This window comes from Notechis scutatus, chromosome 9 (assembly GCF_049901735.1).
Source record: "Notechis scutatus isolate UNSWTSFEM ecotype Mainland chromosome 9, rNotScu1.2, whole genome shotgun sequence".
NCBI classification, from domain to species: Eukaryota; Metazoa; Chordata; class Lepidosauria; order Squamata; family Elapidae; genus Notechis; species Notechis scutatus.
Window position 1 is genome coordinate 4891294 of NC_142017.1, and position 27463 is coordinate 4918756.

Consider the following 27463-nt stretch of genomic DNA (forward strand, 5'->3'; position numbering starts at 1 on the left):
TGATTTCAGTATTTGCTGAATGATAAAAGTTTTGTGATCAGTACAATCTACTCTTACAAAACACTATGTTATTTTGTTAAATTACATTATCGGAACCACAAACATCAGAAGAAATAGGGTAAAGTGAGACAATATTCTTTTTAAAAGGCACATTTTTCTTATACTATTCCAGAGCAAAAGAAAAAAAAATCTTACCCATAAACTAGCAGGTTTTTTTCAACCCTAAAGCATTCTGTTCTCCCATATCCACTGGAGCGATCACAAGGTCTTCTGAGTTTTGGTTTATCCTCTCCTTCACTTTCAATGTCAGACAACTCAGCGAGTTCATCTTTCGTAGCATTAAAAGGTCTTGTTTGCTTCCTAATTCTTGGGGTGTCAATAACCAAGCTATTCTGCATAATATAAATAAATGTGCATTTGAAAAATCTCTGCAGATTAAGGCAGACAGGTTCCTAAAGCTCAAATTTCCAAAGCTTGATGGTTATATAAAGAGTACTGCAAGAGCTTATATAAACCAGGATAATTAATCCATGCCTTTCCCTTAAACCTGTCTGGCTCTTCAAAAGATCCATAAAGTCCAGTGTCTTTCAGATGGTTTTATAAACAAAATATGCATATAATTGTAGTATTTCACCATATTCCACACAGAATACTATTATCCATAAAAAAATGCTCAAAGCTATTATAATTTATTTTATAAAAAGTTAGCCATGGTCACCCAGAAAATACACTCGTAAATTTAATTGAACATATACTTACTCTACCACTGATGGCATCTATGTCTATTTCAGCTTTTTTGGCCCATTTCTGCCAGAAGTTGGGGTCATCTAATGAAATATCTGTTCTGTTTCCAGATGCAACAAAACTAGCCTGAAATAATAAACAATAAAGCACTATAATATACTAATTCTTTTTAAGGTAGGGCGAATTAGGCAAGATTGTATCTTAATGCTAGGAATGAATTCCATTTGCAGGATCAGATACTTTATCAACTGTTACACATGATACAAATGTAAATAAGTATTCTTTAGTGGATTCAAATTAGCCACACAGAATTATTTAGAGGTAACATCTCTTTTTTTTTAAGCATAAAGTTTTTCCCATTCTGAGTGAAGCTCTAAGGGTTTAAAAACAAAACAGACAGTTCCAAACATTTGGGAAATTTTAAGCTCAACAGAGTGTTCTTGAGCTTAAATACTACCAAAATATTCAAAACAACCCATTCTGTGCTCAAAGCAATTCAAAACAAAACATTTTGTACATCTTTTAAGAACGTCAGGGCAGTTCTGAGCTCCCAGAATTTCCTTAGTGCCCTGTGAAAAAGGCACATTTTATACTTGCTGAACAGTTTGTAACTACCTTAGCGAAAGTAGAGCCTCTCCCTTCAGATTCAATTGTGATTGTTTTTGTGCGGCGTTGCAAGATTTGATCGATATCTTCTTCACAGAACTTAGAGCCTTCATCCTCTTCATCCATAATGGCGCCATACGCACCTCTTCGAAGCAAGTCTTCAATTTCCTTTTTGGAAAGTTGCTGGATCTGAAGAAATAGGATTTGGGTACATTTAAAAGAGCAAGAAAAATAATTTTGTTTACGCATGCATAACAAAAAATGCTTCTTCTTTAATCATACATGTCATTTAATAAAAACAATTTCTTTCTACCTTTATCGTAAATATTCCAAAACATTATGTTATTCTGGTATATTTTAATATAGATAGTCTTTGACATACGACCACAACTGAGCCCGAAATTTATGTTGCTAAGTGAGAAAGTTGTTAAGTGAATTTTGCACTGTTTTACAAGCTTTCTTGTAATGGTTGTTAAGTGAATCAATGCAGTTGTTACTAACAGGGTTGTTAAATGAATCTGGCTTGTCAAAAGGTTGCAAAAGGGGATCACATGATCTCAGATATTGAAACTGTCAATAAATATGAGTCAGTTTCCAACCGTCTCAATTTGGATCGCATGACCATGGGGATGCTGCAACAGTTGTAAGCATGAAAATGGTCATAAGTTACTTTTTTTCAGTGCCGTTGTAACTTTGATTGGTCACTAAATGAATGGTTGTAAGTCGAGGAATACCAATATAGGGCTTTTTAGCTGTGCCACTAGAAATAAAATCCACCCATGGTTTCTTATTTAAATAGATGCACAGTTTTAAGAAATTCCAGGCTGTACTTTGCAAGCTCTCCTTTAAGTCAGACATCTAAGGACGGAATGCAACATCGCCACAAAAATGTTCTCTCTTTAAGATAGTCAACTTTCTAACTCAAGTTTGTTGCAAAATGAATGAATGGTAATGAAAATAAAGAGAACAAAGAAATGGTGCAAAGTTTTATGAGAGGCTTCGTGATTAAAGATTTCCTCTGGAAATTGGTTGGGGGGGAAAAGCACTTTTTCTTCCTTTCCGTTTTTTAAAAATATTATTTTTTAATTATACATTTTCCTTTACATCATGTTTCCATTTCTGCAATGACAGTGTACTGTCTGTATCAAATCTCTTTTGAATACACCTAATATCATACACCAGTTATAGCCATTATTTCATAATATATACAATACAATCTTCACTTCTAGCTGCTCTATACAATTTAATCTGTAATCAAATGTACTCCTATGATAATATTACTTGTAGTGTTTGATCCCCTTACCTATATATATATATATATATATATATATATATATATATATATATATATACTGTATATATATATATGCGAATAACTTGTACATATATATATATAATATATATATATATATATATATATATATATATATATATATATATATATATATATATATATATATATATATATATATATATATATATATATATATATATATATATAATATATAATATAATTGTATTCTATTTTATTAATCATCCTTAATTATGAATTTACTAACTTTTGCTTCTGTTTTCTAACCATTTATAAAATAAGTCCCATGTTAAATAATACTGTTTCCTCTTTATCCTTAATTTTCATCGTTAACTTGTCTAGTTCAGCAGAGTCTAGTATTTTTTAATTACATTTTCATCTAAATACTTTTGATACTTTTATATCATGTATACTTTTGTTTTTCCAGTTTTGTGTGTACATAATTCTCGCTGCCGTTATTACATGTAACATTAAATATACAATTCTTTTGTTGCGTTTCCCCGGTAGTATGCCTAGTAAGAACTATTCTGGTTTTAAATCTGTTTGTTGTGCTATCATTTCTTCTAACCATCTTTTTATCTTTAACCAATACTTCTCCTTCCTTTCCGTTTTGTGCTTCTAGTTTTTGTAAGGGAACAAAAGGGGTACCTACACCGCCAACGCTGTTTTCTCGGCCGCTCATGCTCTGCAAGACAGCTTTATCTAAGCCGAGCTTTAGGCTGGCTCTGTCAAACATCTCTCTCTCGTAGGAGTTTCTTGTGATCAGTCTGTAGACTTTCACTGCCTTGTTTTGGCCAATCCTATGACAACGAGCTTGAGCCTAAGGAGACAGGACATCCAAATCCATCAAAAAGATCCAATTCAGTAAATTTCCTATAGCACCATTAAAACTGACATGTTATACCTGCAAATCATTCTGAGGATTCCAGTCTGAATCGAAAATTATACAAGTGTCAGCTGCTGTTAAATTTATGCCTAATCCGCCAGCTCTGGTACAGAGAAGGAAAACAAACCGGTCAGAATCCGGTTTGCTGAATCGATCGATGGCAGCCTGACGTAAGTTTCCTCTCACTCGCCCATCGATTCGCTCATACAGATACCTTTGAAGTGTAAAAAAAAAAAAAAAGGAAGCAATACAAAGAAAGCCCTGTTAGTATTAGAGTTAAGACTTCAACAGATCAAATATCTAAGATTTGATATCTAAGAATCAGTAGGTTTGTCAGCTCAAGCTACGGGTGCTGAAATCCATACACCTTCAAGCTGTCAAGGTTGAAAAACACTAACATTGAGAGGAAATCAACAGCTGAATATTCATGCACAGCTCAGCACATTAACCAAGTGCATGGAAAAGCACTTATGGTGAGCTCTACATGGGTGTTTGCAATGTGGAAAGCTCACCTTTTATGTATTAAGTAATCTTCCAGGATATCAAGGCAGCGGACCATCTGAGAAAAGATAAGCACCTTGTGGCCTCCCGCTTTCATTTTTGGAAGAAGTTTATCAATGAGGACTAGTTTCCCAGCAGACTGGATCATTGCTTGTAGGTGAAAATCAGGAGCACTCGGACTATAGGTTTCCCTAAATTCTCCTAAGATTTTTTCCTCAGCTCCTGTGTTCAGGAGAAGCAGAAAAAAACAATTTGCGTTCTTCTTTTGTTTCCAAGCACAGAAATATTATACGATTTTGGTCTGGATTGCATAAGAAGCACATATCATAAACAGAGCAATAAATCCTCCACGATTAGCACAAGGAAATATTTACTGCTGTTCACCATCCCCTGATGCTTTTATGAATGCTTTGCATGCACCTGCAAATTGTCAGGTGAATCGCTGCTGCTATGTTTTCAACTTAAAAACATATAATAATGTTATACAAAGCCTAAGTTTTAAGTGGGTTGGAAACAACTGGATACTCAGGGAGTCTTTCTTTAAGGAATTGATCCTAATTCTAAAGTCAACGGTGACAACCTCACTATGAACAAGGCCTAAAGTAAATTAAAAAAGAGTTTTGTTTGTTTCAAAATATACCTACCTTTGATAAGATATGGGTGATTGCAGCATTTCCTGAGTTCCATCATGGTATTAACTAAGTTGGGCACGTTAGCTTGCCCTGCCCCTTTGGACAAAAATGCAAAGTTTTTCTCTAAAATAGCTCGATAGTATTTCTTCTGGATATTTGTTAACTCCACTTCAATAATGGTTTCCTGCTTGGGAGCCAATTTCTTCTCTACATCTTCTTTCAGTCTTCTTAGCATCATCGGTTTCAGAATAGCTTGCAACTTTTGCACCTACATAAAACATAAACAACTAACTGAAAGCCAAAGAACTAGAATTAACAAACCGTTCAGTTACTACGCAAGGCTGCTTCGAGGTTCAAAGCTAAAAAGGCTGCTTGATGTAACTTTTTGGTAAGAATCACAGAATCATCTTTTATTATTATTATTTTTAAAAAACTATTAGATATAGAAAATAGGATTTTGAAGGGCAAGTTCCATTGACTGCCATCTATGGATAACACAGCACAGGAAAAAGAGAGCTAAACATTCGGGCAATTGGTTCCACATACAGGTAGTCCTCGACTTACAACAGTTCATTTAGTGATCATTCAAAGTTACAGCAGCCCTGAAAAAAGTGATTTTATGACCGATTTTCAGACTTACGACCATTGCAGCCTCCCCATGGTCATGTGATCAAAATTCAGATGCTTGGCAACTGGCTCATATTCATGATGGCTGCAGGGTCCCGGGATCATGTGATCCCCTTTTGTGACCTCTTGACAAGCAAAGTCCATGAGGAAGTCAGATTCACTTAACGACCGTGTCACCAGCTTAACAACTGCAGTGATTCGCTTATGAAATGTGTCAAGAAAGATCATAAAATGGGACAAAATTCATTTAACAAATATCTCACTTGGCAACAGACATTTTGGGCTCGATTGTAGTTACAGGTTGAGGATTACCTGTATTGCAAGAGCCTGCAAAATTCTTGGCAAATCATTTACTGAAACTGAAAGGAAATCTGGATATTGTCGGTTGCAAAATTTTGCTATTTAAAGGGACACAGTGAAAGCCAACTCTTCTACATTTGTTCTCCCTACAGGTGGGGCTGATGTAGCTTTTTGAACCCAAGGCAATATATTCATTTGCCACAAACTATGTAAGAAAGTAGGATTCTGCACATATAAAACTCACATTTTCTACCCATGATTTTTATATTTATACAACTGAAATTAAACAACCACCACAAGAAATTAAAAGTAGTAGCATTCCTGAATAACTGTGACATTCTATAAAGTGTGCTGGGGAGGCCATGAAATAAATTAATATACTGCCCTGTACTGGAATGGGTAACTGGTTATATTCTAGTTTCTGAATGTGCCTGAATGTGAATCTTAAAGGTGTAACACAAAAGATTCCTACCTGTTCCTCCGTTTTAAGGTCTCCAAATTCCTGCATGAATGTAGATTCAGCTGGGAATCGCAGAGGTTCAAGGAAGTGAAGAAGGCTGAATAATTCTTCTACAGTGTTTTGCAGTGGTGTGCCAGTCAATAGCACCTTATGCTCCTAAAAACGTATGCAAAGTACATTGACAGGAAGTTATAAATCGTATTTCAGTGTAACAGGAATGATAAGATAAAAATATAGAATAAGAGAATAACAGAGTTGGAATAACATTGCTTCTTGTCCTGCCTTCAGTTGCTTTGGAGCATAGCTTTACTCCCTCTTCTTTGTGGCAGCCCTCAAATATTGGAAGACTGCTATCATGTCTCCCCTAGTCCTTCTTTTCATTAAACTAGACATATCCGATTCCTGCAACCATTCTTCATGTTTTATCCTCACAAGCCAATTTATACATATATACACATATAGGTTTACACATATGCCAATTTATAAATAGTTATTTTAGTAACCTTTTGATTTTAAGTAATTTCATTTTACGCCAATGACCACAAAACACCTTTTGAGCAACAAAACAAATGGCATGTAATAGAAAACAAAGATGTTTTAATGAGTTTAAAGGTCAAGAGAATCTTGGATATATTGCAAACATAGAGATTCATGCACGGTATTATTATAGTTACATAGAGGCAACGTTATAAAATAAAGTTAAGCAGGTAGAAACACACATCCCTTCTTGATTTATAAGCTGCAAAATAACAATAAATATTTTGAGGATGTGTAAAAATTCAACTCATGAGCATTCCTGCTCCCAAAGGACCTGATGTGAGGAAGTGAGCAACAATAAAACAACCAACTCAAGCTAAGAATCCAATGTATCCCTTGATTTGGAGTTTAGCATTCTACTTTCTGTGTGTATTCATCTTTCTTGATATGAGTCATATCTCATTACATTGCAAAATAAATACTCACAAGATTCATGAGTTTGAGTCCCTCCAGAAGTTTGCAGTTTCTATTCTTCAATCGGTGTGCTTCATCAATGATAACACAACGCCATTCAATTGCATTGAGTTCGGGACAGCCCCCAAGAATCATTTCGAAAGTGGTGATAATGGCCTGAAACTTGTAGGTATCCCTAATGATGCGGCCCTGGGAGAATATAAATGAAAGCAAAACACAGTTTGCAACCTTATTGCAAACTTCTCATTTTTCACTGCATCTGCTAGTGAAGTTAATGGCTGGATGAGTGGGGAAGCTTTTTAAATGAGGTTGCCCTCTGATGAAGAACTGTATCAAAATTTACATGCCAAAACCGGTCTCTTTTGCAGCACATATGTGGATAATAAACTGATATGCAAGAGAAAGAAACCAGTTTGTAGACTGTAAGACTTGTGGGCTTCAGCTCCTAGAATTCCTCAGCCAGCCATGCTGGGAGTTGAAGTCTACAAATCTTAAAGGTTGCCAGGTTTGGAGACCCCACACTATGCAATACATACACACCCACCTGCCATGTTTATTACGACGTAGAATTCCGTGCAGAAAATTACCTGCGAATCCCTGAAATACATCTCATAGCGCTGTATCATTTGCCTACTAATCATGCTTCCGTGATAGACGACAACATTCAGATCGGCCCAGGTGCGGAACTCCCTCTCCCAGTTGGTGATGGTTGAAAGGGGAGCAATGATCAAGAAGGGTCCTCTTATACCATTCAGAAGGATTTCATAGAGGAATGTTATCGACTGGATGGTTTTGCCAAGGCCCATTTCATCTGCTAAAATGCAGTTTTGTCTGAAAACACAAGTGCACTTGTTGGTAGGGCCATCAAGTGGAATATATACAGAATACAGAATAACAGGTGGAAGGGAGCTTGGAGGTCCTTCTAATGCAACTCCCTGCTCAAGGAGGAAACTCTATACAATTCCAGATAAAAGGCTGACCAATCTCTTCTTAAAGACCTCCAGGGATGGAGCACCCACAAGTTCTTGAGCCAAGCACTCCAAGAGTTAATTGTTCTCATTATTAGCGCCAGGTTGGATCTCTCTTCAATGATGACACCCATGATTTCTTGCCCTTACCTTCTGCTGCTTTGGAGAACAGGTTGACCCCTCTTCTCTCTGACAGCCCTTCAAATATTGGAAGACTGCTGTCAGGTCACCCTTAATCCTTTTCTTCATTAGACTGGACTAGAGTAGATTTGTTAGAATAAAATATCTATGCTAGATTTTGAAGGGTACTTATTAACTGTAATTAAAAAGTAGGGATAAATTTGTGCTGCAAAAATGGCTGGAAAGACTTCAGAGATAGTAAGACCTGACTAAAAGAACATTTTTGTGGGCTTCCCTTGATTGCTTCCTATGCCTCACAATAAGATTCCCCTCAATCTGATCCTGTGTGTACTAATTTTAATCATATTCCATCTTATTATTTTTGGTGCATCTGACCGTATTACAAACCAGGAATACTTCAACTTACTTTAGAAGCAGCTATAAGATCAACATTACTTTGACTGGTATAGAGAACATACCTGTTGTACCAATTGAAAAGAAGCCAGTTGAGACCTTCTAATTGGTATTCCCTGAGTTGGTTGCCATTTTTATATTCCCTGGACTGTTCTATTTTCTTCCATGAATTAGGTGGAGGGCGATCCTTGGAAATAAAATATAAAATGAAACGTCTTTGAAATTATCCACTTAAATAAAAAAAAAGGAAAGAATGTATGGGGGAGGCGAACGGCTATGGAGAATATATCCCTGTAAATCTGGGACACTGTAGACTAGCTTCTGAAATACAGCTGCTGAAATATGCACATTTGTACGAAATAACTTGTAAGAAATTAGTCTGAGTTTTTGTTTTCATCATGGAGAGAGAGAGAGAGAGAGAGGGAGGGAGAGAGAGAGAGAGACTGACTGACTTCCAGGGTCTTACAATCCAATCTAATCCAATTCAAGCCAACCCATTCCTTGTCTTATCCTCAACATCAGAGACCAGACAAGAGCTTTTATGTTTTATTTATCTGAAGGAGCTGAGATGGCTTTTTGCAACTCAAAAGAACCTCACGATACTATTTCTAGTAGTATTTCTCAGTAGAAAGGTTAGTTATCTCTAGTTATCTTACCAATCGTCTTGAATCAAGTTTTAAAGCTTGCAGCTGTTCAAATTCTTCTATTTTTCCTTGGTCTACATCTTCTTTCAATTCCCAAGTGCTGTCTTCATATGGCAAGGAGCACCACTTTACTAAATAGTAAGTAACATGCTGCAGTGGGGAGGGAAATTACATGGGTTATAACCATCAGGGCTCTCACGTATAATTTCTGAGTATAAATCTTCATTTAGATGCATTGAGCTTCCTTTCCCCTTCCTTTTTTTCTTTTTTCTTTCCTACTGCTCAGTTCTTCATGTTCTGAATATTAAATTTGTTATTCACCTATTTATTCTGTCCTACATTTTATTTCTATAGCTCAGAGCTAATTATTTGAAAATAAATATATATGTGGGTCATGTACATATCAGTGTATATAAATGTTAGTTTCCCAGCCCTTGATTTATATGTTTTTTTTTATATAAATTATACCTCTCCAGTGTCTTTATCTTCACAAAAGGAGACTTCTAAAACCCGGTCTACTTCAATATAATCAGGATTAAAAGGTTCTTCCTCCATCTAAAAATTAAAATAGGGTTATAAATATGTATATTTTATTTACCTGAACAAAATAACACAGTGACAAACTTGAGACACAGACTGCTATGCACTGTGATGAATTCATATTACTGGCTGTACCCAAATTATTAGCAGCATGCCTTGAAAAAACTGTTCTCTTCCCTTTTTAAAAAGAAAAATTTATTTATAACATTTGACTACTGAAAATGAACAGTGCAAATATGTTCTTTGCTTAATCAACACCCAGACTATAACACAGGGGTCCACAACTCCCGGTCCGTGGAGGCCACAGCATGCCAAAAAACTGGTTGACACAAACAAATGAAGCCCCATCCGTGGGATGCAAAACCAAGCCCCCTCCAGTCCCCAGAAAAACCTCTTTCCACGAAACTGGTCCCCGGTGCCCAAAAGGTTGCACTGCTGTGACACGTCAAAGAGCAAATTGTATAAAGCCATAGCAGTCAATACATTGATTAGTTTAGCAAGATTTCTGGGTGGAATTTTATAGATACTCACATCTGCAAAAAAATGGGCTCTCTGTGCTTGCCTCAGCTTGAAACGCTTGATTTTCTGCTGGATTCTTTTGTCCTTTAAAAGCTGCTGCTCTGTGGCCCATTCACAGTGGAGGTAGGAGCTAGCATTACAAAAGGACATGGAACTGTATTACTGCCAGCACAGGTTTTTATGCAAGCTTTTACGACATTAAGACAACTTGTGCAACGAAAAGTGAAATTCTGTTTTTTTGCTAGAATTACATTTACATTTATATTTTAACATCAGATCTCTACTACAACATGCACAGGATAGGAAATTCCAAGCGATGGATCTGACTCATAAGCAGGAATAAAATGTTTTCCTTCGATATTGACAGAGTTCTACATAGCCAAAGGAATTTCAGAACCAAGGACAATTCTGTTCTATGGTTGCCTGACTTTAAAAAAAAAATTACAAACTCAAAGATATGCTATTAATTTGAATAAACACTCCAAAATGTAGAACTCCTTCATACAGCCTTATCATTTTAATTAGATGTGATGAAGTAGTCAACCAAAACAACAATTTAACTACAATACTTACTAGTTTTTGTATTTAACAAAAAATTCTTCTGCTTCTACTGACACGGTCCCAGGAATCTGAAAAGGTACATCATATACCCTGTTTAATATGCATTTACACATTTTATTTCAATTCTGAATTTAAAAACTCATGAATACCTCCATTATTTTACTCACTTCTTTTTTTCTAATTCTGGAGGATAAAATTTTATCTACAATTGCTGCATCTTCTTCACTTGGATTCTCCTGTTTAGATGAAAATATGAACAATATTTTAATTATACAAGAATTATTTCCATCGGGGATGCCGAAGAAGGAATTACTTAGCAACTAAAACGCTGTGAGTGTGTATTAGGACTGACTCACATTTTCCACCTGATTATTCAATAAGTGTGGCAAATAAAATCCTTGACACAAAGTTCTGTTTGTATTCTTCCTTCCCGTGAACTAGGCTCTATTTTGTTTTGACAATACAAGGATATTCTGACAACAGTGAACTCCCACAGCAGTGGAATAGCTAAGTGTATGCATTGTGTATCCAGCCCACAAGAGGTCCTTTGAGTAAAAGGATTTGGAGAGTACCCAGAGCACAACGCACCATGTATTGTTTTCATACACCTAGTGCTCACCAAAGTGGGATTATAGCTAACTCATTGTAACCAGCTGCTTCTCAGGGTTGTTCCTGAAATCATACTGGGGCTCCCTGGTGCAACGCAAGAGGTGTTGACTATAGTGTCCCACTACAAAGAATTTTTGACAAAATGTATCCGTAGCCGTTGTTGCCTAGATAGAGAAACCCCCAAACCTGTCCCTGAAACTTATGTATAAGGAGAACTGCAAAACGTAACCTGCCCAGTTAAGATTTTACTTACTACAAATAATTGTAAAGGTTGCTCAGCCGGCAAAGGAGTAGAATTTTTTTTTATTTTTACAGAAACTTTGGTTTCTTCCTCAGATTGCTTTCCTTCGCCTTCTTCGGCATATTTCTTCCTTTTAACTTGTCGATTCGATCTTCTCTTCTACAATAGGTAGAAGGACATGACCTTAACCCATCATTTGCAATCGTTTTCTTTCTCTCTCTCTCTCTTTTTTAGGGTATGGGGGTAAGATAGGTTGACCGAGTTAATTAAAAAAAAGACTGCTTTTTAAAAAAATACCTGTGAATTTTCATTTTTGAAGGGTTGCCGAGTTGTCTGTTTAGCATCTGACATTTCATCTGAGGAATCATTTTTTCTCTTCTGTTTTTTACCCAGTGTGATGATAAGCTTGCTGTTTTGAGACAAAAGACATGGTTACCAGTGCACAAAACTCAAGCCAGGATGGGAATATGAAACATCAAGTCACACACAAACTTTTCTTACTATTATTAAAAATGTTTTCCCTACTATTATTAAAATTAAGAGTGTTTGGTGAGTTTAATCTCTGAAAGTAGAAGTATTATTTTGTGGAGAACAAATTGAAGAAGGAAATCATTGTTTGATCCTAGAAGCACTAAATATTTTACATATAAAAGCCACTGAAATGAAAATAAATGTAATGGACGTACATGTTATGTGATTATTATTACCTCACAATCTAGAGTAAGCACAGCACAATATTTCAGGTTGACAGTTTGAATTTCAGATAACCAAGTAACATAGAAAGGATTTCATTACTAACAACCGACGACTTCATAAATGCAGGGGGAAATTATATTCTAATGCAACAGCATTAATTATATTTCTGCGTTTATACTCAAAAGGTTACAGAAAAGAGAGCAATATTAATCTCATCTCATCTCGTTTTTAATCAGGGCTGCAGAGACATATAATTTCCCATATTTAAAATCTGACAAGTGCTGCTTTTCATTGCATTTTTAAAATATTCACAATGTGATTACAATCCAACCCCAATTTAGATAAAGAGATGCCCTTAGATGCATACTTTACATATTGTGGATTGGATAATTACATACCACGTAGAACTGAAAACTGCTTTAGAACAGGCCTTTCTGTCGCTTCAAAGCCCTGATGCCCGCATAATTTGGCCTTATTTTATACACTGTAAATATATATTCATTTGTTGCAACTAATACTGCAGTTGCAGCAAATGAATATCATATATAATGTATGTTTACTTTATGTCTGTCTGTCTGTCTGCCTACCTATGTATCACATATAAACACGGCTAGCTACTGGAAGATAATTTTTAAAAAAATCATGACATGTAACTGGCTCAATTTCAGCTGCACTACATTAAAAGAAAGAAATGCTGTTTTAAATGACAACCTTGTATGTGTGAGTTAATGAAGTGCCAGGTAATATTAGAGTTAAGCCATAATTCATCAAGCTTACAAATTTTGCCACTTTTAACATTCAATTATTTCTAGACAGAGTACCTAAAACCAAACAAGCAAGCAAAGAAACAAAAGACACAACCCAATTCCACTTTCTAACTTTACAAGCATAAAAGATTAAGGGGCAGAATCTTATACAAAAGATCTTGAGCCTGGACTGCACTTTTGAGTTCTTTAAAAAGAGTCCCCAATGTGCATCTCCTATGGGAGGGAGTAAATCATGTGGCCCAAGAATCACGTATCTCTCCAACTTTTAATTTGCAATACAGAATGCTCTCATTATACCATAATTGGATGTTGAATCAAATAACATGCATGTGACATTTATGTAAGGTTACAAGGTTACATACTAATTTAAAATATATCAATAATCAGCATTTATAACATCAAAAATCAAGGTGATGTTTTTAAGCAAGTGAGACCCGTAAAGATTTTGAATGCTGTAGTGTCAAAGAACAAATTACTAAATAAGATTTAAACAGATTGCACAAATAATTGTCTGTTATTGCAGGGGATATGGCCCTTTTACAATCTATGAACTGAGGAATTCTGGGAGTTCACAGATCGTAAAAGGGCCATAGTTCCCCACCCCTGCCTGGATCAGTTTCAGCCTGCTTCAGCAGTGAGCATGAGATGGAGGTAACGGGGAACTGGGTTTTGTGCTACTTGTAAGCAGGCTGCGTGGATGTGCCCTTAAGTAGTTCACAAAATCCATTTACTGACAAAGCAAACAACCAGCAGACAAATCCATACCTGAAAACATGCTTTAAGCACATCCTTTGTCCTACCCTTTCTTATTTTAATAAAACAAGCGTCCCTTAATCATCAAACTACAGCTGCCGCAGTCAGACCATGCTGGCAAGCTTCCACATCACACATGATTCATCCTGCCAACTTCATGACTCATAATTCTGAAATCCACCTAAGATTACATAGATCAAATCCATGTCTGTGGGCCTCAAACAATCATGGACGTGCCTACCCAAAGCACAGTCTACCTTGGGCTACCTTGCAAAAATGGACTAAGGTTGGTTCAAATCCACTTTTAGCCATGGAGCTTCCTGGGTGTTTTTGCATCAATCATTTTTTTCTCAGCTCAATTTGCCTTTGTAACCTGATTGCATTGGGGATAAAATTGATGGTGCTTTGGGGATAAAATTGATGGTGCTTTGGGTGGCACCTCCCCGATGTAATGTAGGCTTTTAGCTCCAGAAATAACATGCAATATAAACCCATAAAAATAAAAAATAGCATAAGCTGGGTTTAAAAAAAAGTTTAATAATTAATCCCTAATTGACCAACTCTCTCTCTTATTAGATTGAGGAATAGACCAAACTAAATTTGAGTGGCAAATATGTCAGTTATATTAGTAGTTCCGACACATTCTGTGGTGATTTATTTGACCTTGGGAGACTAGGTAGATAGACAGATAGCATACAACACCAAAGAAAACATTTATTTATTACTAGATTTATATGCTCCTCCAATTTCCAGGCGCTAGATAGTTCAAAACTGGGCTACAGGCTTAGTCAACATAAAGTTTCTAGAATATATCTACTTATTAAACCGCTGATATAATTTTTCACTATTATTTCAAATTCTCAACATTGTTTCGGTTGTATCGTCACCCTCATCGCCTGAATTAAAGTCCTACTGAAAGCAAAAATCGATGGGTAGGGCATAAAGGAGAACGTGAGCCGACTTTACCTGATTTTTGCCCTCTCTTTAGTTTTGGAAGAGCCAGTTTTGGCCTTCCTGCTTTCTTTGTCTTTTGGTTTGGATTTAGCTTTTCTCCCTTTTTTTTCTTCTCTCCCCTCTGCCGAAACACTTGGGAAGTTTTCTGGACTCATGACTCTCGGGATGTTTCTCTCCCCTCTCTCTTTTGCTTTGGCTATCGCCTCGGATATGATGCGATTGGCTTTCTCCTGCTTGCTTTCGGATTCCACTTTTTTCTTCTGTTTCTTCTCGAGCATTGATTTCACCTGGGTATTCTGCAGCTTAGTGTGTACCCCGGAACCATCTGCTTTCTTGGCAGAGGGGGGCTGCAAGGGGAAAAAAATATATAGGTTACTCATCTTAGATGATGGATGTAGCCCAACTCTCAGGTCAACAAGAATTGCTCCCAAAGACAGGTAGACCACAATTGAGCCCAACATTTCTTCTGTTGTTAAGTGAGTTTTGTCCCATTTTACAACCTTTCCTGCCACGGCTGTTAACTGAATCACTGCAGTTGTTAAGTTAGTAACCCGGTTGTTGATTGAATCTGGCATCCCCCATGGACTCTGCCTGTCAAAAGGTTGCAAAAGGGACCTTGGGACCATTGCGTGACCTTGGGACACGGCAACGGTCATAAGTACGAGTCAGTTGCCAAGCGTCTGAATTTTGATCCCAGGAGAATAGGGATGCTACCAAGGGCGTAAGGGTGAAAAAGTCGCTTTTTTTCAGTGACATTGTAACTTTGAACGGTCACTAAATGGACTGTTGTAAGTTGAGGACTGCTGCAAGTGATTCCAGCACTGAATTAAAAATTCTAGGCACATTTACACAGAATAAATGTGTTCTAAAGGACTTGCTTGCTTGCTTCCAAGTTTAGAAGCGCAGTTCAACAACGCTATTTGTAGTGGGGGTGAGGCAAAGCAGTGGATTGTTTGACACCTCCAAAGCTTTCTATACCTGAATCAGCCAAGAAGGGCAGGGTGGTTAGCAATATCTCATCTCTTTTTTTTTTTGGCGGCTCTTTTTAAAACTTCCTCTCTCATTCACTGCATCAAGATAGCAGAAAGGCCTTTTAAAGGAAGGTAGGATTTTCAGCAGTGAAAGGATATTTTGTTCCCATCTTATTTTTCCTCCATGCAGTGGATCAGGAGGCCAGAACTGTTTCTAGATGGTAGACACCTCGAACTACATCCGATACTTACATGCTGATTCAATAAAAAGGAAGTGTTTGAATCATATCACAGATTTGCTAAAGTCATTTTTAATCGATCATTTAATTATGATCAAAAAAATCATAAAAACAGGATTGGTGGAAATCATATTTCTGAAGAGAAAAAAAAATCCAATACTCTGACTTCTCTGCAACATTTAGGAAAAAAAAAAAGATGCCTAACTTCAGTTGCAGGAAAATGACTTCATATGAGGCCCGATTTATTTTGTGCAATAAAAACAAAAACAAGCATCGACACTTTAAAAGGCAGATAACATTTGTAAACAGGCAGATAACCTTTTCCTCCATTGCAAATGGTAGTCAGACTTAAATATAAAAGGTAGCAGAGTTGCACATGGTTACATCAAAACAATGAAGCTGAAATATATTTTAGGTTTTACAATTTTTGACTTTGGAATCTGAAAATTCTGTTGCATAAAAATGTGCGGGCTTTGAAATCTTCAGAGTCTGGAGGATTAGTGAGCATGCCACAGATTCAGAGCACAACACAAGGGTCTAGTTTCCAGTCTTCAATCACAATTGTGGGTGGGCCAGTATAGCATTCCTGCTGCAACTGCATTTATCCATATTCTCCATTTTAATTTTTGCTTCCTTCTTTTCTGCTCTATTTCACCTGAGTCATAAATTTACCTCTGCAGGCCCACTCATGTTTTCATCGCTGTGCATACAAAAATACAAAGGTATTTTTAAATATATATTTTTGTACAACTGCTTCTTAGTCATTCTCATTACATTCTCCCTTTGCATTTTTAAACGGAATAACAAAATTTCTTAACCGCACTTTTTCCTATCTGAACAAGCAGAATACGGTAGTATAAAGAACTCCAAGGAAAGGAGCACTAATACATCATCCCCTGCTCTAGGGAAGTTAAAGATGTCAAACGATGTACCGATGAAGCATCAAGAAAAACCACACACTTACATAACACACAAGTTAACGTCATAACATAATCTGTACGTAAAGCATTGTTTTACATTCAGACACAAGGCATTTGGGCCGAATAGACTTTCCCTGCAACGCTACGCCTTTTAGATGATCCCAATCAATAAGTTATGAAAATACCCTTTGTTTAAAATTTCATGTATTGCTGATTCACAGGAAGCAGTTCAACAGTCCCTTTTGTCTGACCGTTGTTTCTAAATGTACCCAGATTGAAATGCCTGATTGCAGCATAAACAATTACAGCAGCTTTTCGGAGACTGCATGGAAGACAGTTTTAAAAAAAGCACAATGCAAGGAATGGAAAGAATTTCCTATCCAAACAGGGGGAGAGGAGAGAGAGAGAGAGAGAAAAAAGAAAGAGACAGATAAAGAGATAATAATTATGTTATGTTCTCACCCATAAATGTGCCTCTCACTACAGCAAAGGGGAAAGTCAGGGATTTCCAAGTACATTTTCAGGATAATTTCCATTCGCTTCATTGGATACATATTTGGTTCTATAAGAGCCTCATCCAAGCCCTAACCCACAGCGCTGCGGCACCAGGGAGAACGCAGGGCTTATGATAGCTCAGTAAAATGCCATCTCAAGGCCAGCGACTTACAACAAAAATCACCCAGATTCGAGAAAACAGCAACAAGCTCAAGATGGCGATACAGGCACGACTCCCGTAGCAGCAGCAGCCAGTAATAAGGAAGGTTATTCAATCCCATTAGCCTTTTAGCCCAAAGAACCCCTCCTCCTCCCACTCATTCAAGCTTTCACTTACCCTTCCTCTTGGCCTCTTCACTGAAGACATTTTTGGCATGAGACAAAGGTTGCCCTCGGGTTTTCCACCACCCGAGGAGGTAGGTTGCGTTCAAGGGAACGACATTGAAAGAAGATTGCTGAATGGCCTATTTAAGCCAGCCAAGAGCCAAGGCAGACACAGCCTTCCGCAAACACACATTGTGATTTTTCAACATAATTTTCTTCCTGGACTGGCATTTAAGTCTCCTTCCTCTGCTAGACAAGTAGATCCTTGGCCATCCCCCCAGGGCGACAGGCTCTCAAAAACAGCTCCTGAGCAGAGAGCCAGCTTCCCACGAAACACCAAAAGAAACGAATGCACAAAGCATCAAAATGCATCGGCGGCGTGAATATTAGAGATGTCGTTAAAAAATACTGACTCCTTTTGCAGAAGTAGGCCAGCAGATGGTGCTACCAGTTATTAATCCATTAGACTCTGCAATTTAACCCTCCGTGGCCGGTTCTTCCCTACATGGGCCAGAAGAGTTAACTCTTCATTCTTCCACCTTCTGCAGGAGCTGAAATAGGTACTTTTATGGGTGATGTATATAAGGAGTGTTTAAAACTGACTATTTCGGTGGAATCCTGTCATTGTTTTGCCAGATGAGTTATTTTTGTAACTATTATTGCACAATATTCTAGTATCAGATTTTAACTTGATGGTTTCAGAAAGAGTTTATTGCAGTATTACTTTGAACTGGTGTTTAAACTCAGTTTCTTACACCTTGTCTAATCCAGAAGTAATCTATCTTTTTTTTCATTCTGTGATATTTGGGGACCAATGAGGTAGTCAAGAATATTTCCTAAAGTACCATCCTCACATTTTTGGTCAAGGAAGGAAATAAAATATTTATAATTACCATAGTGGCAAAAGAGTCTGAAGCCATGGATTTATTTTAATACTCGAAGCAAAAGGTTTTAAAAATCATTTTTGGGTTGATCAGTATTATGTCTTCCTAATATGGAATTGAATGAAGACATCATTAGCATCTACAAGTGACTTGCTGCTGAAGCCATTGTTTTATTTATATAATAACTCTAATCTAGAATTTAAGAATTTTTGGTTTAGAGTGAATAAATCAACTTCCTTCCTCTACAAACAAACCAAGAAAACTCCAGGGCAGGTTTAGTCAACGTAATTTGTTACATCCTAACTACCTAAACATCAAAACCAATGAACAAACCATGGGATTCCAACTTGCTGGAATAAGCACAAGCAAGAGATTTCAATTTAGATAACACTAAATCAGTTGGTTTTACACCACTGGAATACTGTGAACAAGGACAAGAATCATATAACATTTCTGATGAATATAAAAGTCTTTTCTTGTTTAGCTCAAAGTAATAATATGAAGGCAATCATAATCTTGCTTATAGTCCAGGAAATCTTCCACAAAGCATGGTTATTGTCTACTTTGAAGAAATATTTCTTTCAGATCTCTATCATCATAATACTTACAACAGCAAACCCACATTTAAATATGAAATCTCAAAGATGAAAAGAGTGGAAAATAAATTGCAAGATCATACTACAGAAAGAGAAGATCACAAAGCCCAATGCAGAAGGAATGCTGTAAATGGTATTTAAAGAGTTACACACACTATTTATGAAACCAGTGGAACTATTGAAGTTAACATATTTTCCTTAAATGGTTGCAGTGACAAAGAATAAAGCTGATGGAATTGATCAAATTACATAGAAATGCATAAAAAAGTAAACTTTTCAAATTCCCAATCGTGGATGTTGAATTTAAAAAAGTACAACGATCTTAACAAATTCATTCTTTTGTAAAATAGGACACTTCTGTTCATTGTTTTATTAAATACTTCTAGGGAATAATGAAATGTATTCAGATCCAGATTATTTTCAAGCAAAAGTTTAATGAATTTAACAGTATTTGCTTTCAAGTAATTGTTTCAGGATTGTGGTAGAAAACAGGTTCAAGGGATAAAAGAGACAAGACAAATTCAGAAAAAAAGGGGAAACCAGAAATAATTAGATGGTCAATTCTGATGCTTATTTCAGCTGAACCCATAATTGGCATACAGTCTCAAGAGGTTGCCTATCCTGGTCTATTGATTGTCATGAACTAATTTTGAAAGAAATGTCATGTGCAGATTAAAACATAGTGCAATATATAGACTTTATATGACCTCAGTCATTTCATTTAGCGGGAGCTTTAACAAACAAAGATAACAGACAGCACTATTTCATTTAATGACTGACTGACTTTGACAAATGACTGACTTTGTCGACTCATGATAAACAATATTAAATAAATATACTGCAATAAATATCAGGCTCATATACACTCCCTTTCTCTTCTCCACTGAACACAAGTTCTTCCTTCTATACATGGCAAACTATATTCCATTTTAAAGATGGTTTCAGACGTGCCAGTTATATACGATGATTTCTACAGCTGGCTTGTTCCAATATATCATAATTAAGATTCAATACAGTTCAAAGTTCTGTTGTAGTTCAAAACTACGATGAATAAAAATTAGTAATACCTCACATTAGAGAAAGAAGAGGAGGAGGGGGAGGAGGAGGAAAAGGAGAAGAGAGAAAGAAAGAATCCAAGGTTTGTTAGAGATTGCTCTCATCACTTCCTGGACATTTTTTAGGAACGTGAACTTCAACTAACAAAATTCACAACAATTATCATGTTGGATGGGATACATCTTAAATATGCTTTTATAATCACTGTATAAAATGTGTTTTTATATCACTATACCTCTGTTTCAGAAAATTTTTCATCAACATAATTATGTTAAATCTCAATTCAGAGGTGACTTTGACTTGTGCTCAGTCTGACTTTCATCCCACAGCAATACTCTTTAAATATACAGCCATGAACCACGAATTCCAACTTATTACGCTCCCTTTTCCCACTGCTTCCTGGAATCCACTTCCTGTTTATACTTTGCTTTAAGGAGGAACAGAGGACGCCAAGAGCATGAAAACTACTGTTAATGACTCTGCTTTCAGTTACTGAGTTTCCTGGCAGTTGCAAAGCAGCTTCTGCAGCACAGGACAAGTAATAGCTAGGCTCATATTTCAATTCTGGCTGCCAGTTCAGGACAAGAAAACTTTCTCCTAACGCATAACTGGCGACAGAGAGAAGCACTGTCTTGAGAATTCCAAAAACAATATATTCATAAAAATCCATGTCAATGATTTTGCAATATATTTACACTGCAATGGCTAACTTGTACATATCAAGAGACTTTGGAAATTGCCATCACTTTTGAGCAAAATAGTATTATGCAAATTATGCAAATTTATTTCTCTCTCCCCTAGATATTCTAGACCATAGTCTTCACAATTGTTCAACTCTTAACATACAAAGACTTAAATTACTAATGGATACCTTAAGTCCCATTAATTTCAATAGTCCTACTCTAAGTTTGACCTAATCTGGATCCTATATATTCTTAGTTATTTATAGGCCATCTTATGCATCCTTTTTTGCAAAAAGTTTTATTTAAGTATTCTTACTACATTCATATATGATTTTATCTAGCGGCATTGTTTATTAAAGTCTTTAAAAAGTAAATGCATTAAGACAATAGCACTGACTAAATCATTAGCTTTGCGTATTTGATATTCAGAAATAATCAATACAGATGCTAATGCCTGCTCAACGGTTATTAAACAATTAGAAAACTTGTGATTTGTAGTGGCCATCCAAAGAAGAGAGAAGCTATATAGTTTAAGACTTCTAAAAAAACCATACCCCTGATTTTTAGTGACAAAGCATTGCCTCTAGGACATGACTTCAGAGTCATGTCCTCAAGATATCCTATGGCATATTTCAAAATAAAAATGTGCATACAATATTCTATCTCCATAGTACTATACTACCCAGGACTATATTCTGTCTAAAAATGAACTATTGATACTAAAGGGAGTATTTATTTATTAATTAAATAGCACTAGTAACTGGCTGAAAATCAATATATAAAGTAGGCTAAAAATTCCAAGGTCAAGGCATTTCAGTCAATTCATACATATGTACAACCTATTTATGTGTTAGTTGATATTACAGTTAAAAAGCTGTATGCACAAGATCAAAAAAGCATGTACCTGAACAAAAATATTTTTAAAAGAGATTTGCCTGGGAAGCATCTCAAAACTTTTAATGCATTTGATTATAGTATCAATTTGTTGTTTTATTTCTTCCAGTTTACATCACAAAGCTCAACAGTTGGCAAAACTGAAAGTACAAATAGTAATTACAATCTGTCAAGTCACATAGATCAAATTTTAAAATGTGTGTTCGGTGTCTTTTGCAAAATATGGCAGAAAGCTAGTTTCTGAAATGGACATTCATTTTAATTCCTTATGCTGTTTTGTGTTTATTCCACCACATATAATAAAAATCTTGTTTAACAAATCTCTAGATTTACGCAGGCATAAATATCTTTCATGACAGTTACTAGTTCTAATCTTGCCAGCTTGTTGGCCAATAGCACAGTAAAGAATAAACTTTATGTCACGGCACCATACTGCTCTACAGCAGCCCCAAAGGTATTTTTTCCGAAGGCAACTGGACTTTCTTTGTTGCCCTTGAAGACGTTTCGCTCCTTATCCAAGAAGCTTCTTCAGTTCTGACTTTCAGCTCAGCCACCCTAGGGTCTTTCAATCGGAACTGAAGAAGCTTCTTGGGTGAGAAGTGAAACGTCTTCAAGGACAAGAAAGGAAGTCCATTTGCCTTTTGGGGGGAAAAAAGCACCTTTGAGACAACCATGACCTGGATGACTGAGAACCTCCATAGACACTCTGCAACAATACTGTTACTTACCTGGGCTTCAGCACTGACGTTCTTCTGCTCTGGCTGATGTAGATTAGAACCAGGAGGATACCAAGGATGGTTGCAGTTTTGAGGTGGAGTCTGAAGAAGGTTGGTTTGTGGGACAAGGCGCTGTTCCAGGTGATGTTCTAAATCATTACTCGGGGCGTCCTGAACAAAGGCAGTTTCATCAAACTGGGGAAGGAGATCTTCCTGGAGAAGGGCTTCTGGGTCGAGTTCTGAAAATGATGCACTCTGAGACTCCACCTGACGGAGCAAATTCTCATCCAGAGACGGAAAACCATTGCCCTCTATGGGATCGCTAAAGTGGCTTAGCTGGGGACCAGAACCAGGAGGGGTAGAAAAATTCATGTTCACCGTGGATAGTTTTGAACTACTGAAGGTGCCCTGAGGTTGTGCTGAATGCAACACGTGGAAATTATTTGAAGCCAGAGACGTACTTGAATTGAGGAGGCTGTCTGAATCTTCTTGTTTGGTCCCTCTTCGAGTTGCAAAGGCATCGCTTCCGGAAAAGTCAGGCAGAGGGTGAGCTTGCTGGCTGACAGAAAGAGCTGCGGTAGATTGAAGAAGACTGGAAGGAGAGATCTGGTTGCTATTGTAGGGAAAAGGAGGAGAAAACTGTGTGTTAATAGAGCATGACGTGATCGCAGGAGAGGGCCCGTCGTAGCTTCCTTCTTGATTTCCACAAAAGTGGGGCGAGTTATTCCTACTCTGGGAAAAGGATGGCATAGAGATAGACTGCTGCGATTTGGATACGTCAACAGCTTGGGAGGGATGGGGAATGTTAGTTCTATGTGAAACAGGCGCATTCACCTCCATGAAACCATCAGGCTGATTCCGCGTGTTCTCTCCTGCATTCATGCTTTGCGGTAACTGCAATGAGGCACACGGATGATGCGGTTCGCTGGCCTGAAATAAGGCAAAACTGTGGTGTGCTACAAAGCTTTTATTTTGCTGCATAGACGGCGTGGGTCCTTGATGGAACGGAGATCCGTTCTGGTTAGAAACGCTGCTCGAGGTTTGGTGGCCCCACATCGGACTCCCATCTGCTACATCGTCAGGAAACAATCCATTCGTTTGAGTTTGTGGATGGACAGGAGAGCAACTGAAGTCAGAAGGCGGGGATAAAACGTTTTCGACCGGGCTACTGAACGACTGGCTGACTTGCAGTTTCAGGGAGTCATACTGGTTGAGATGTTCGTAATCGTTCATCTTTTGCTGAGTTTGTGTCTCCTGCACGTGGTTCAAAGCATCGATCTGCAAAGGCTCAAACTCTGCGCCCAAGTTCAACTCATCAACCAGAGAAACAGGCCCAGTTTGTACAAAGGCATCATCAGATAAGCCTTCCAAAGTATCGCTAAAAAGATTGGCATCATCAAAAAAATCCATCATAGGGTCTGTCATCTTGATAGTTGTGTTACTTTGCCACTGCCACAAATGGAGTTAGTGAGTCTTACGGCAGCACACGAAATATCTTTCCAGAGGGAAGTACTTTATCTAAGCCATGTTGACATCCACCAGCATTTTTGTAGAAATAAGATCTTGAAGTATTTTAAATATCCTGGGTAAGAAGGGGGGGAAAAATAGTTAAACAGTTTGGAATATCTTTCAATTACTATGTATTACATTTTTAATCATTATATCTATTAGGTGATATTTAAATACCAAAAGGACCTTGACTTCCAACTCTTCCTAGCACATTACAAGATAAACACATTCCCTTTCCCTCCCTTAATTTCCTATTTTCTTTTCTTTGTATTTTATATAATAAAAATAAAATGATAAAGTAAAACAGGACCTTATACAGTAAACATATTTTAAACCCATTACTTAAATTTGTTCTAGTCAGGCTTTTGATAAATTTCCCAAACAATGCATACTAATAGCTTTTTGTACTAAATTTTGTTGTGAACTACCCAAAATTGTTGAGAGTTGGGTAGCATAGAAGTTTTACACAAGTAAACATAATCGAAAATGTCTGATTCCACAAAACAATTTTTTTTTGGTCTGGCAAAGCAATTGTGAACTTTTAAGGCTTATGTCTTTTTATTGGTATCAAAGTAAAGTAGGCAAGCTCAGTTAAATTCCCTCAAATTCTTAGAAAACGTAGCTGCAGATGGGATAAAATTTATTCCTGAAGGAATGTATTCAACTGAATAACATATTGCTTTAGCTTTACTTATCATGCTTGATTTTAATATTTTGCCCCAGTTCCTTCTTTTCCACGGTGATGTTACATTTTAATGAAATACGTTCACTAGAAAATATATGTTCAGTTTAAGGAGAGTAAGTTCATACATGATACTAAGGTGTAATACAGGTACTTGGTTTTGGATTTATATTTTATATGAATTCATTCAGAGTCCAAACACATTACTACTTTGATTGAAATTCCATCATAAACACTTTCTGATATCTTCTTACTGGTATGTTTCTAAATATACTTTTATATACAGATATTTGTATTTATCTTCTTTACTTTCTCTTTTTCCACTTTGAGTGTCGAGGGAGATACAACATTTTGGTTCTTGCTCTTCTGGCGGCCTCAACCATTTTTATTTGACGTTGTTGCACTGTGTTTTTATGTTGTCTCTCTGTCTTCTTCTGGATCTGCCTCGTGTTCTTGAACCTTCTCCTCTTTTTATATATACCTCCTACTGTATGGAATCCCACATCTTCTCCAGGTGAGCAAACCACTCAATTTGCTGTTTTTGTATATAATTTAAGATTGATTCGATTGCCAGTTCTTTCTCTGATGGTCTCATTTTTTATTTCATCCCTTCTGGTCACACCAGCAGCTTTCCTCAAATATGTATTTATAAATATAAAAATTACATAAAATATAACATTGCATAGCTTCAAACGTGGCTTGAAATTTTAATAAACGAAGAATTTAATTATGAATTTAATAGATAATAAGAAAAAAAAACATCCTTACCCATTAATACATAGCACATTTTGTTACAAAAATTTTACTTAGTCCTGGGAAATATTTGGTCCCTGATGTAATTGGGTAGCATTACAGATCTGAAAGATAAATAATAGTTTTAAACAATTCAGTTCGAGTATAATACCTTCTTAGAGTCCTGCAATTTTGCTGTATGAATAATGTTAGGATGAAAATACAAAATCTGGACATGAGAGGAAGGCATTGAGGCACTGCACAGTTCTGCAAATATAAACAATTCTGGAACATTAGTCCTAGTATCATGTTTTATCTTATAGCACTGGTGGAAAAGCTATTACGGTACTTTAATCTCATTAATGCATGTCCCAGTACTACCAATTTTAAGTAGTTCTTAATTAAAGCACATTTTAATTAAACAAAGCAAACATTGCTTCCAGCAAAACTATCTAACACCATGGCCCAATAACCGATTTAAGACACAATTTAACTTATTATACAGAAACATCAAAATCAAGATTTTTTGGAGATTTAGAGTTCCCATTAGAGTTGTTTGATTAAACTATCACTCTAGCTTTAAGGCCAGGTTATGGAGCTACTACAGTCTGTAAATTCTAGTCAAAAATCATTCACTGATTAATGCTAAACTCAGTATGATTGAATACTATACCACAAGCCAGTGTTAAAACTGGGCGGAATGGGAAAGAATCTCAAAGCAATAGCACAGGCAGTGCTGGTATCTACTCAAGATGTATCCATTAAATCAGTATTTCTGAACCTCGGTCGCTTTATGATGCAAGGGCTTCAACTCCCACAATGCACCAGCAAGCTTGAATGGCTAGGGCATTCTGGGAATTGAAGTCCACACATCTTAAAGTGGCTGAGGTTGAGAAACACTGCATTACATAACTCTTTTCAGCAAAACTTTTCATGGCTTAACTGTGCACCCAACAGCTTAAATCAGGAAGTGTTTGGGCTCATGAAGGTACCTCCCACCCAAAATTCTGCAGATTTTTACTTCCTTGCTTCACGCCTCTGCTATTCCAAATCATTTTCCTAGTCCCAAGAGTAGATTCTCAGGGTCTACAAGAATTATGGAGAAGGAACTTTGGAAAAAACCATGCTGTTCCCCATTTTATGACATCCAGTAACACATGTCATGCTTTGATCTTAACCTTAATAAACCTTAATAATATTTTTGTCAGGTAATTGAATAAACTATTAGATAATGAATATATTATCTGGATCTTAATAAATATACTCAGGAGATAAATCTGTTTTGGTGCAGTAGGGATTTGTTTTTTTCTGGTCCCCTCGGAGACAATTTTCAGAACTGTCCCAGAATAAGGCCTCTATCAAAACTAGGTTTTGCAGCCGGAGGGATCATAAATAGAATTTGTGTACCACGGTTTGAGATATCTCATGTGCATAGTGCTTTCTTTGTCAAAGGTGAACATTGATAAACATCTTACTGATCTCTATAAGCTCTGTCCCTCTGAGGAGGCAGTATTTGGCTAACTGCTTGAAGACAAAGAGCAAACCTATTTCATTTTGTGACAAACAAAATCGGAACATATGATGGTTATTGACATAGCCAAAGTATCTCAATGTTCTAAGTCCTCTCAGTAGGATTTAGGTGAATTATCCAAGGAGAACAGACATTTCTTATATACTGCAGGTTCTGGAGCAGAACAACAACTTACCATTTGGTACACAAACTGATTCTCTTTTGCAGGTTGCACTGACGCACCACTGTTGATTGAAAAAACCTTTCTTCTAGCAACTTTACCAGGACAGCAGAACTGAGAAGATGAGGAAAAAATACAAAGCATTAGTAAGTCAGAACTGCCACAGAGCCAAGCTTTAAATAAGTTAAACAACACCGATAAACCAAGGAGTACTTATTGAATCTGCAGTATGTGAATGCTGTAAGTAAATGTTCTATTGATTTGTT

The 27463-nt window shown here is 36.7% G+C and overlaps 1 protein-coding gene across 6 annotated transcripts in view; it reads right to left on the reverse strand.

The window, feature by feature from the left end:
* The window catches only part of CHD9 (chromodomain helicase DNA binding protein 9), a 48287-nt gene that overhangs the window by 14850 nt on the left and 5974 nt on the right, over positions 1-27463 (reverse strand). For 3 of the 6 annotated variants that reach the window (XM_026683701.2, XM_026683702.2, XM_026683698.2), the window contains exons 2-23: positions 27213-27311; positions 25543-25631; positions 22596-24165; positions 14818-15152; positions 11933-12044; positions 11648-11794; positions 10953-11021; positions 10798-10853; positions 10237-10354; positions 9634-9720; positions 9178-9315; positions 8587-8708; positions 7607-7850; positions 7032-7208; positions 6081-6224; positions 4694-4949; positions 4061-4271; positions 3567-3762; positions 3315-3482; positions 1360-1539; positions 760-870; positions 196-392 (exon numbers count right to left, since the gene is read on the reverse strand). In XM_026683701.2, coding sequence (XP_026539486.2) covers positions 196-392; positions 760-870; positions 1360-1539; positions 3315-3482; positions 3567-3762; positions 4061-4271; positions 4694-4949; positions 6081-6224; positions 7032-7208; positions 7607-7850; positions 8587-8708; positions 9178-9315; positions 9634-9720; positions 10237-10354; positions 10798-10853; positions 10953-11021; positions 11648-11794; positions 11933-12044; positions 14818-15152; positions 22596-24008 — 4481 coding nt within the window. In that variant the 5' untranslated portion in view covers positions 24009-24165; positions 25543-25631; positions 27213-27311. Of the gene's footprint in view, positions 1-195; positions 393-759; positions 871-1359; positions 1540-3314; positions 3483-3566; positions 3763-4060; positions 4272-4693; positions 4950-6080; positions 6225-7031; positions 7209-7606; positions 7851-8586; positions 8709-9177; positions 9316-9633; positions 9721-10236; positions 10355-10797; positions 10854-10952; positions 11022-11647; positions 11795-11932; positions 12045-14817; positions 15153-17397; positions 17536-17767; positions 18155-22595; positions 24166-25542; positions 25632-27212; positions 27312-27463 lie in introns of those variants that run through there. The other 3 variants (XM_026683704.2, XM_026683703.2, XM_026683706.2) reach the window with 2 other exon arrangements.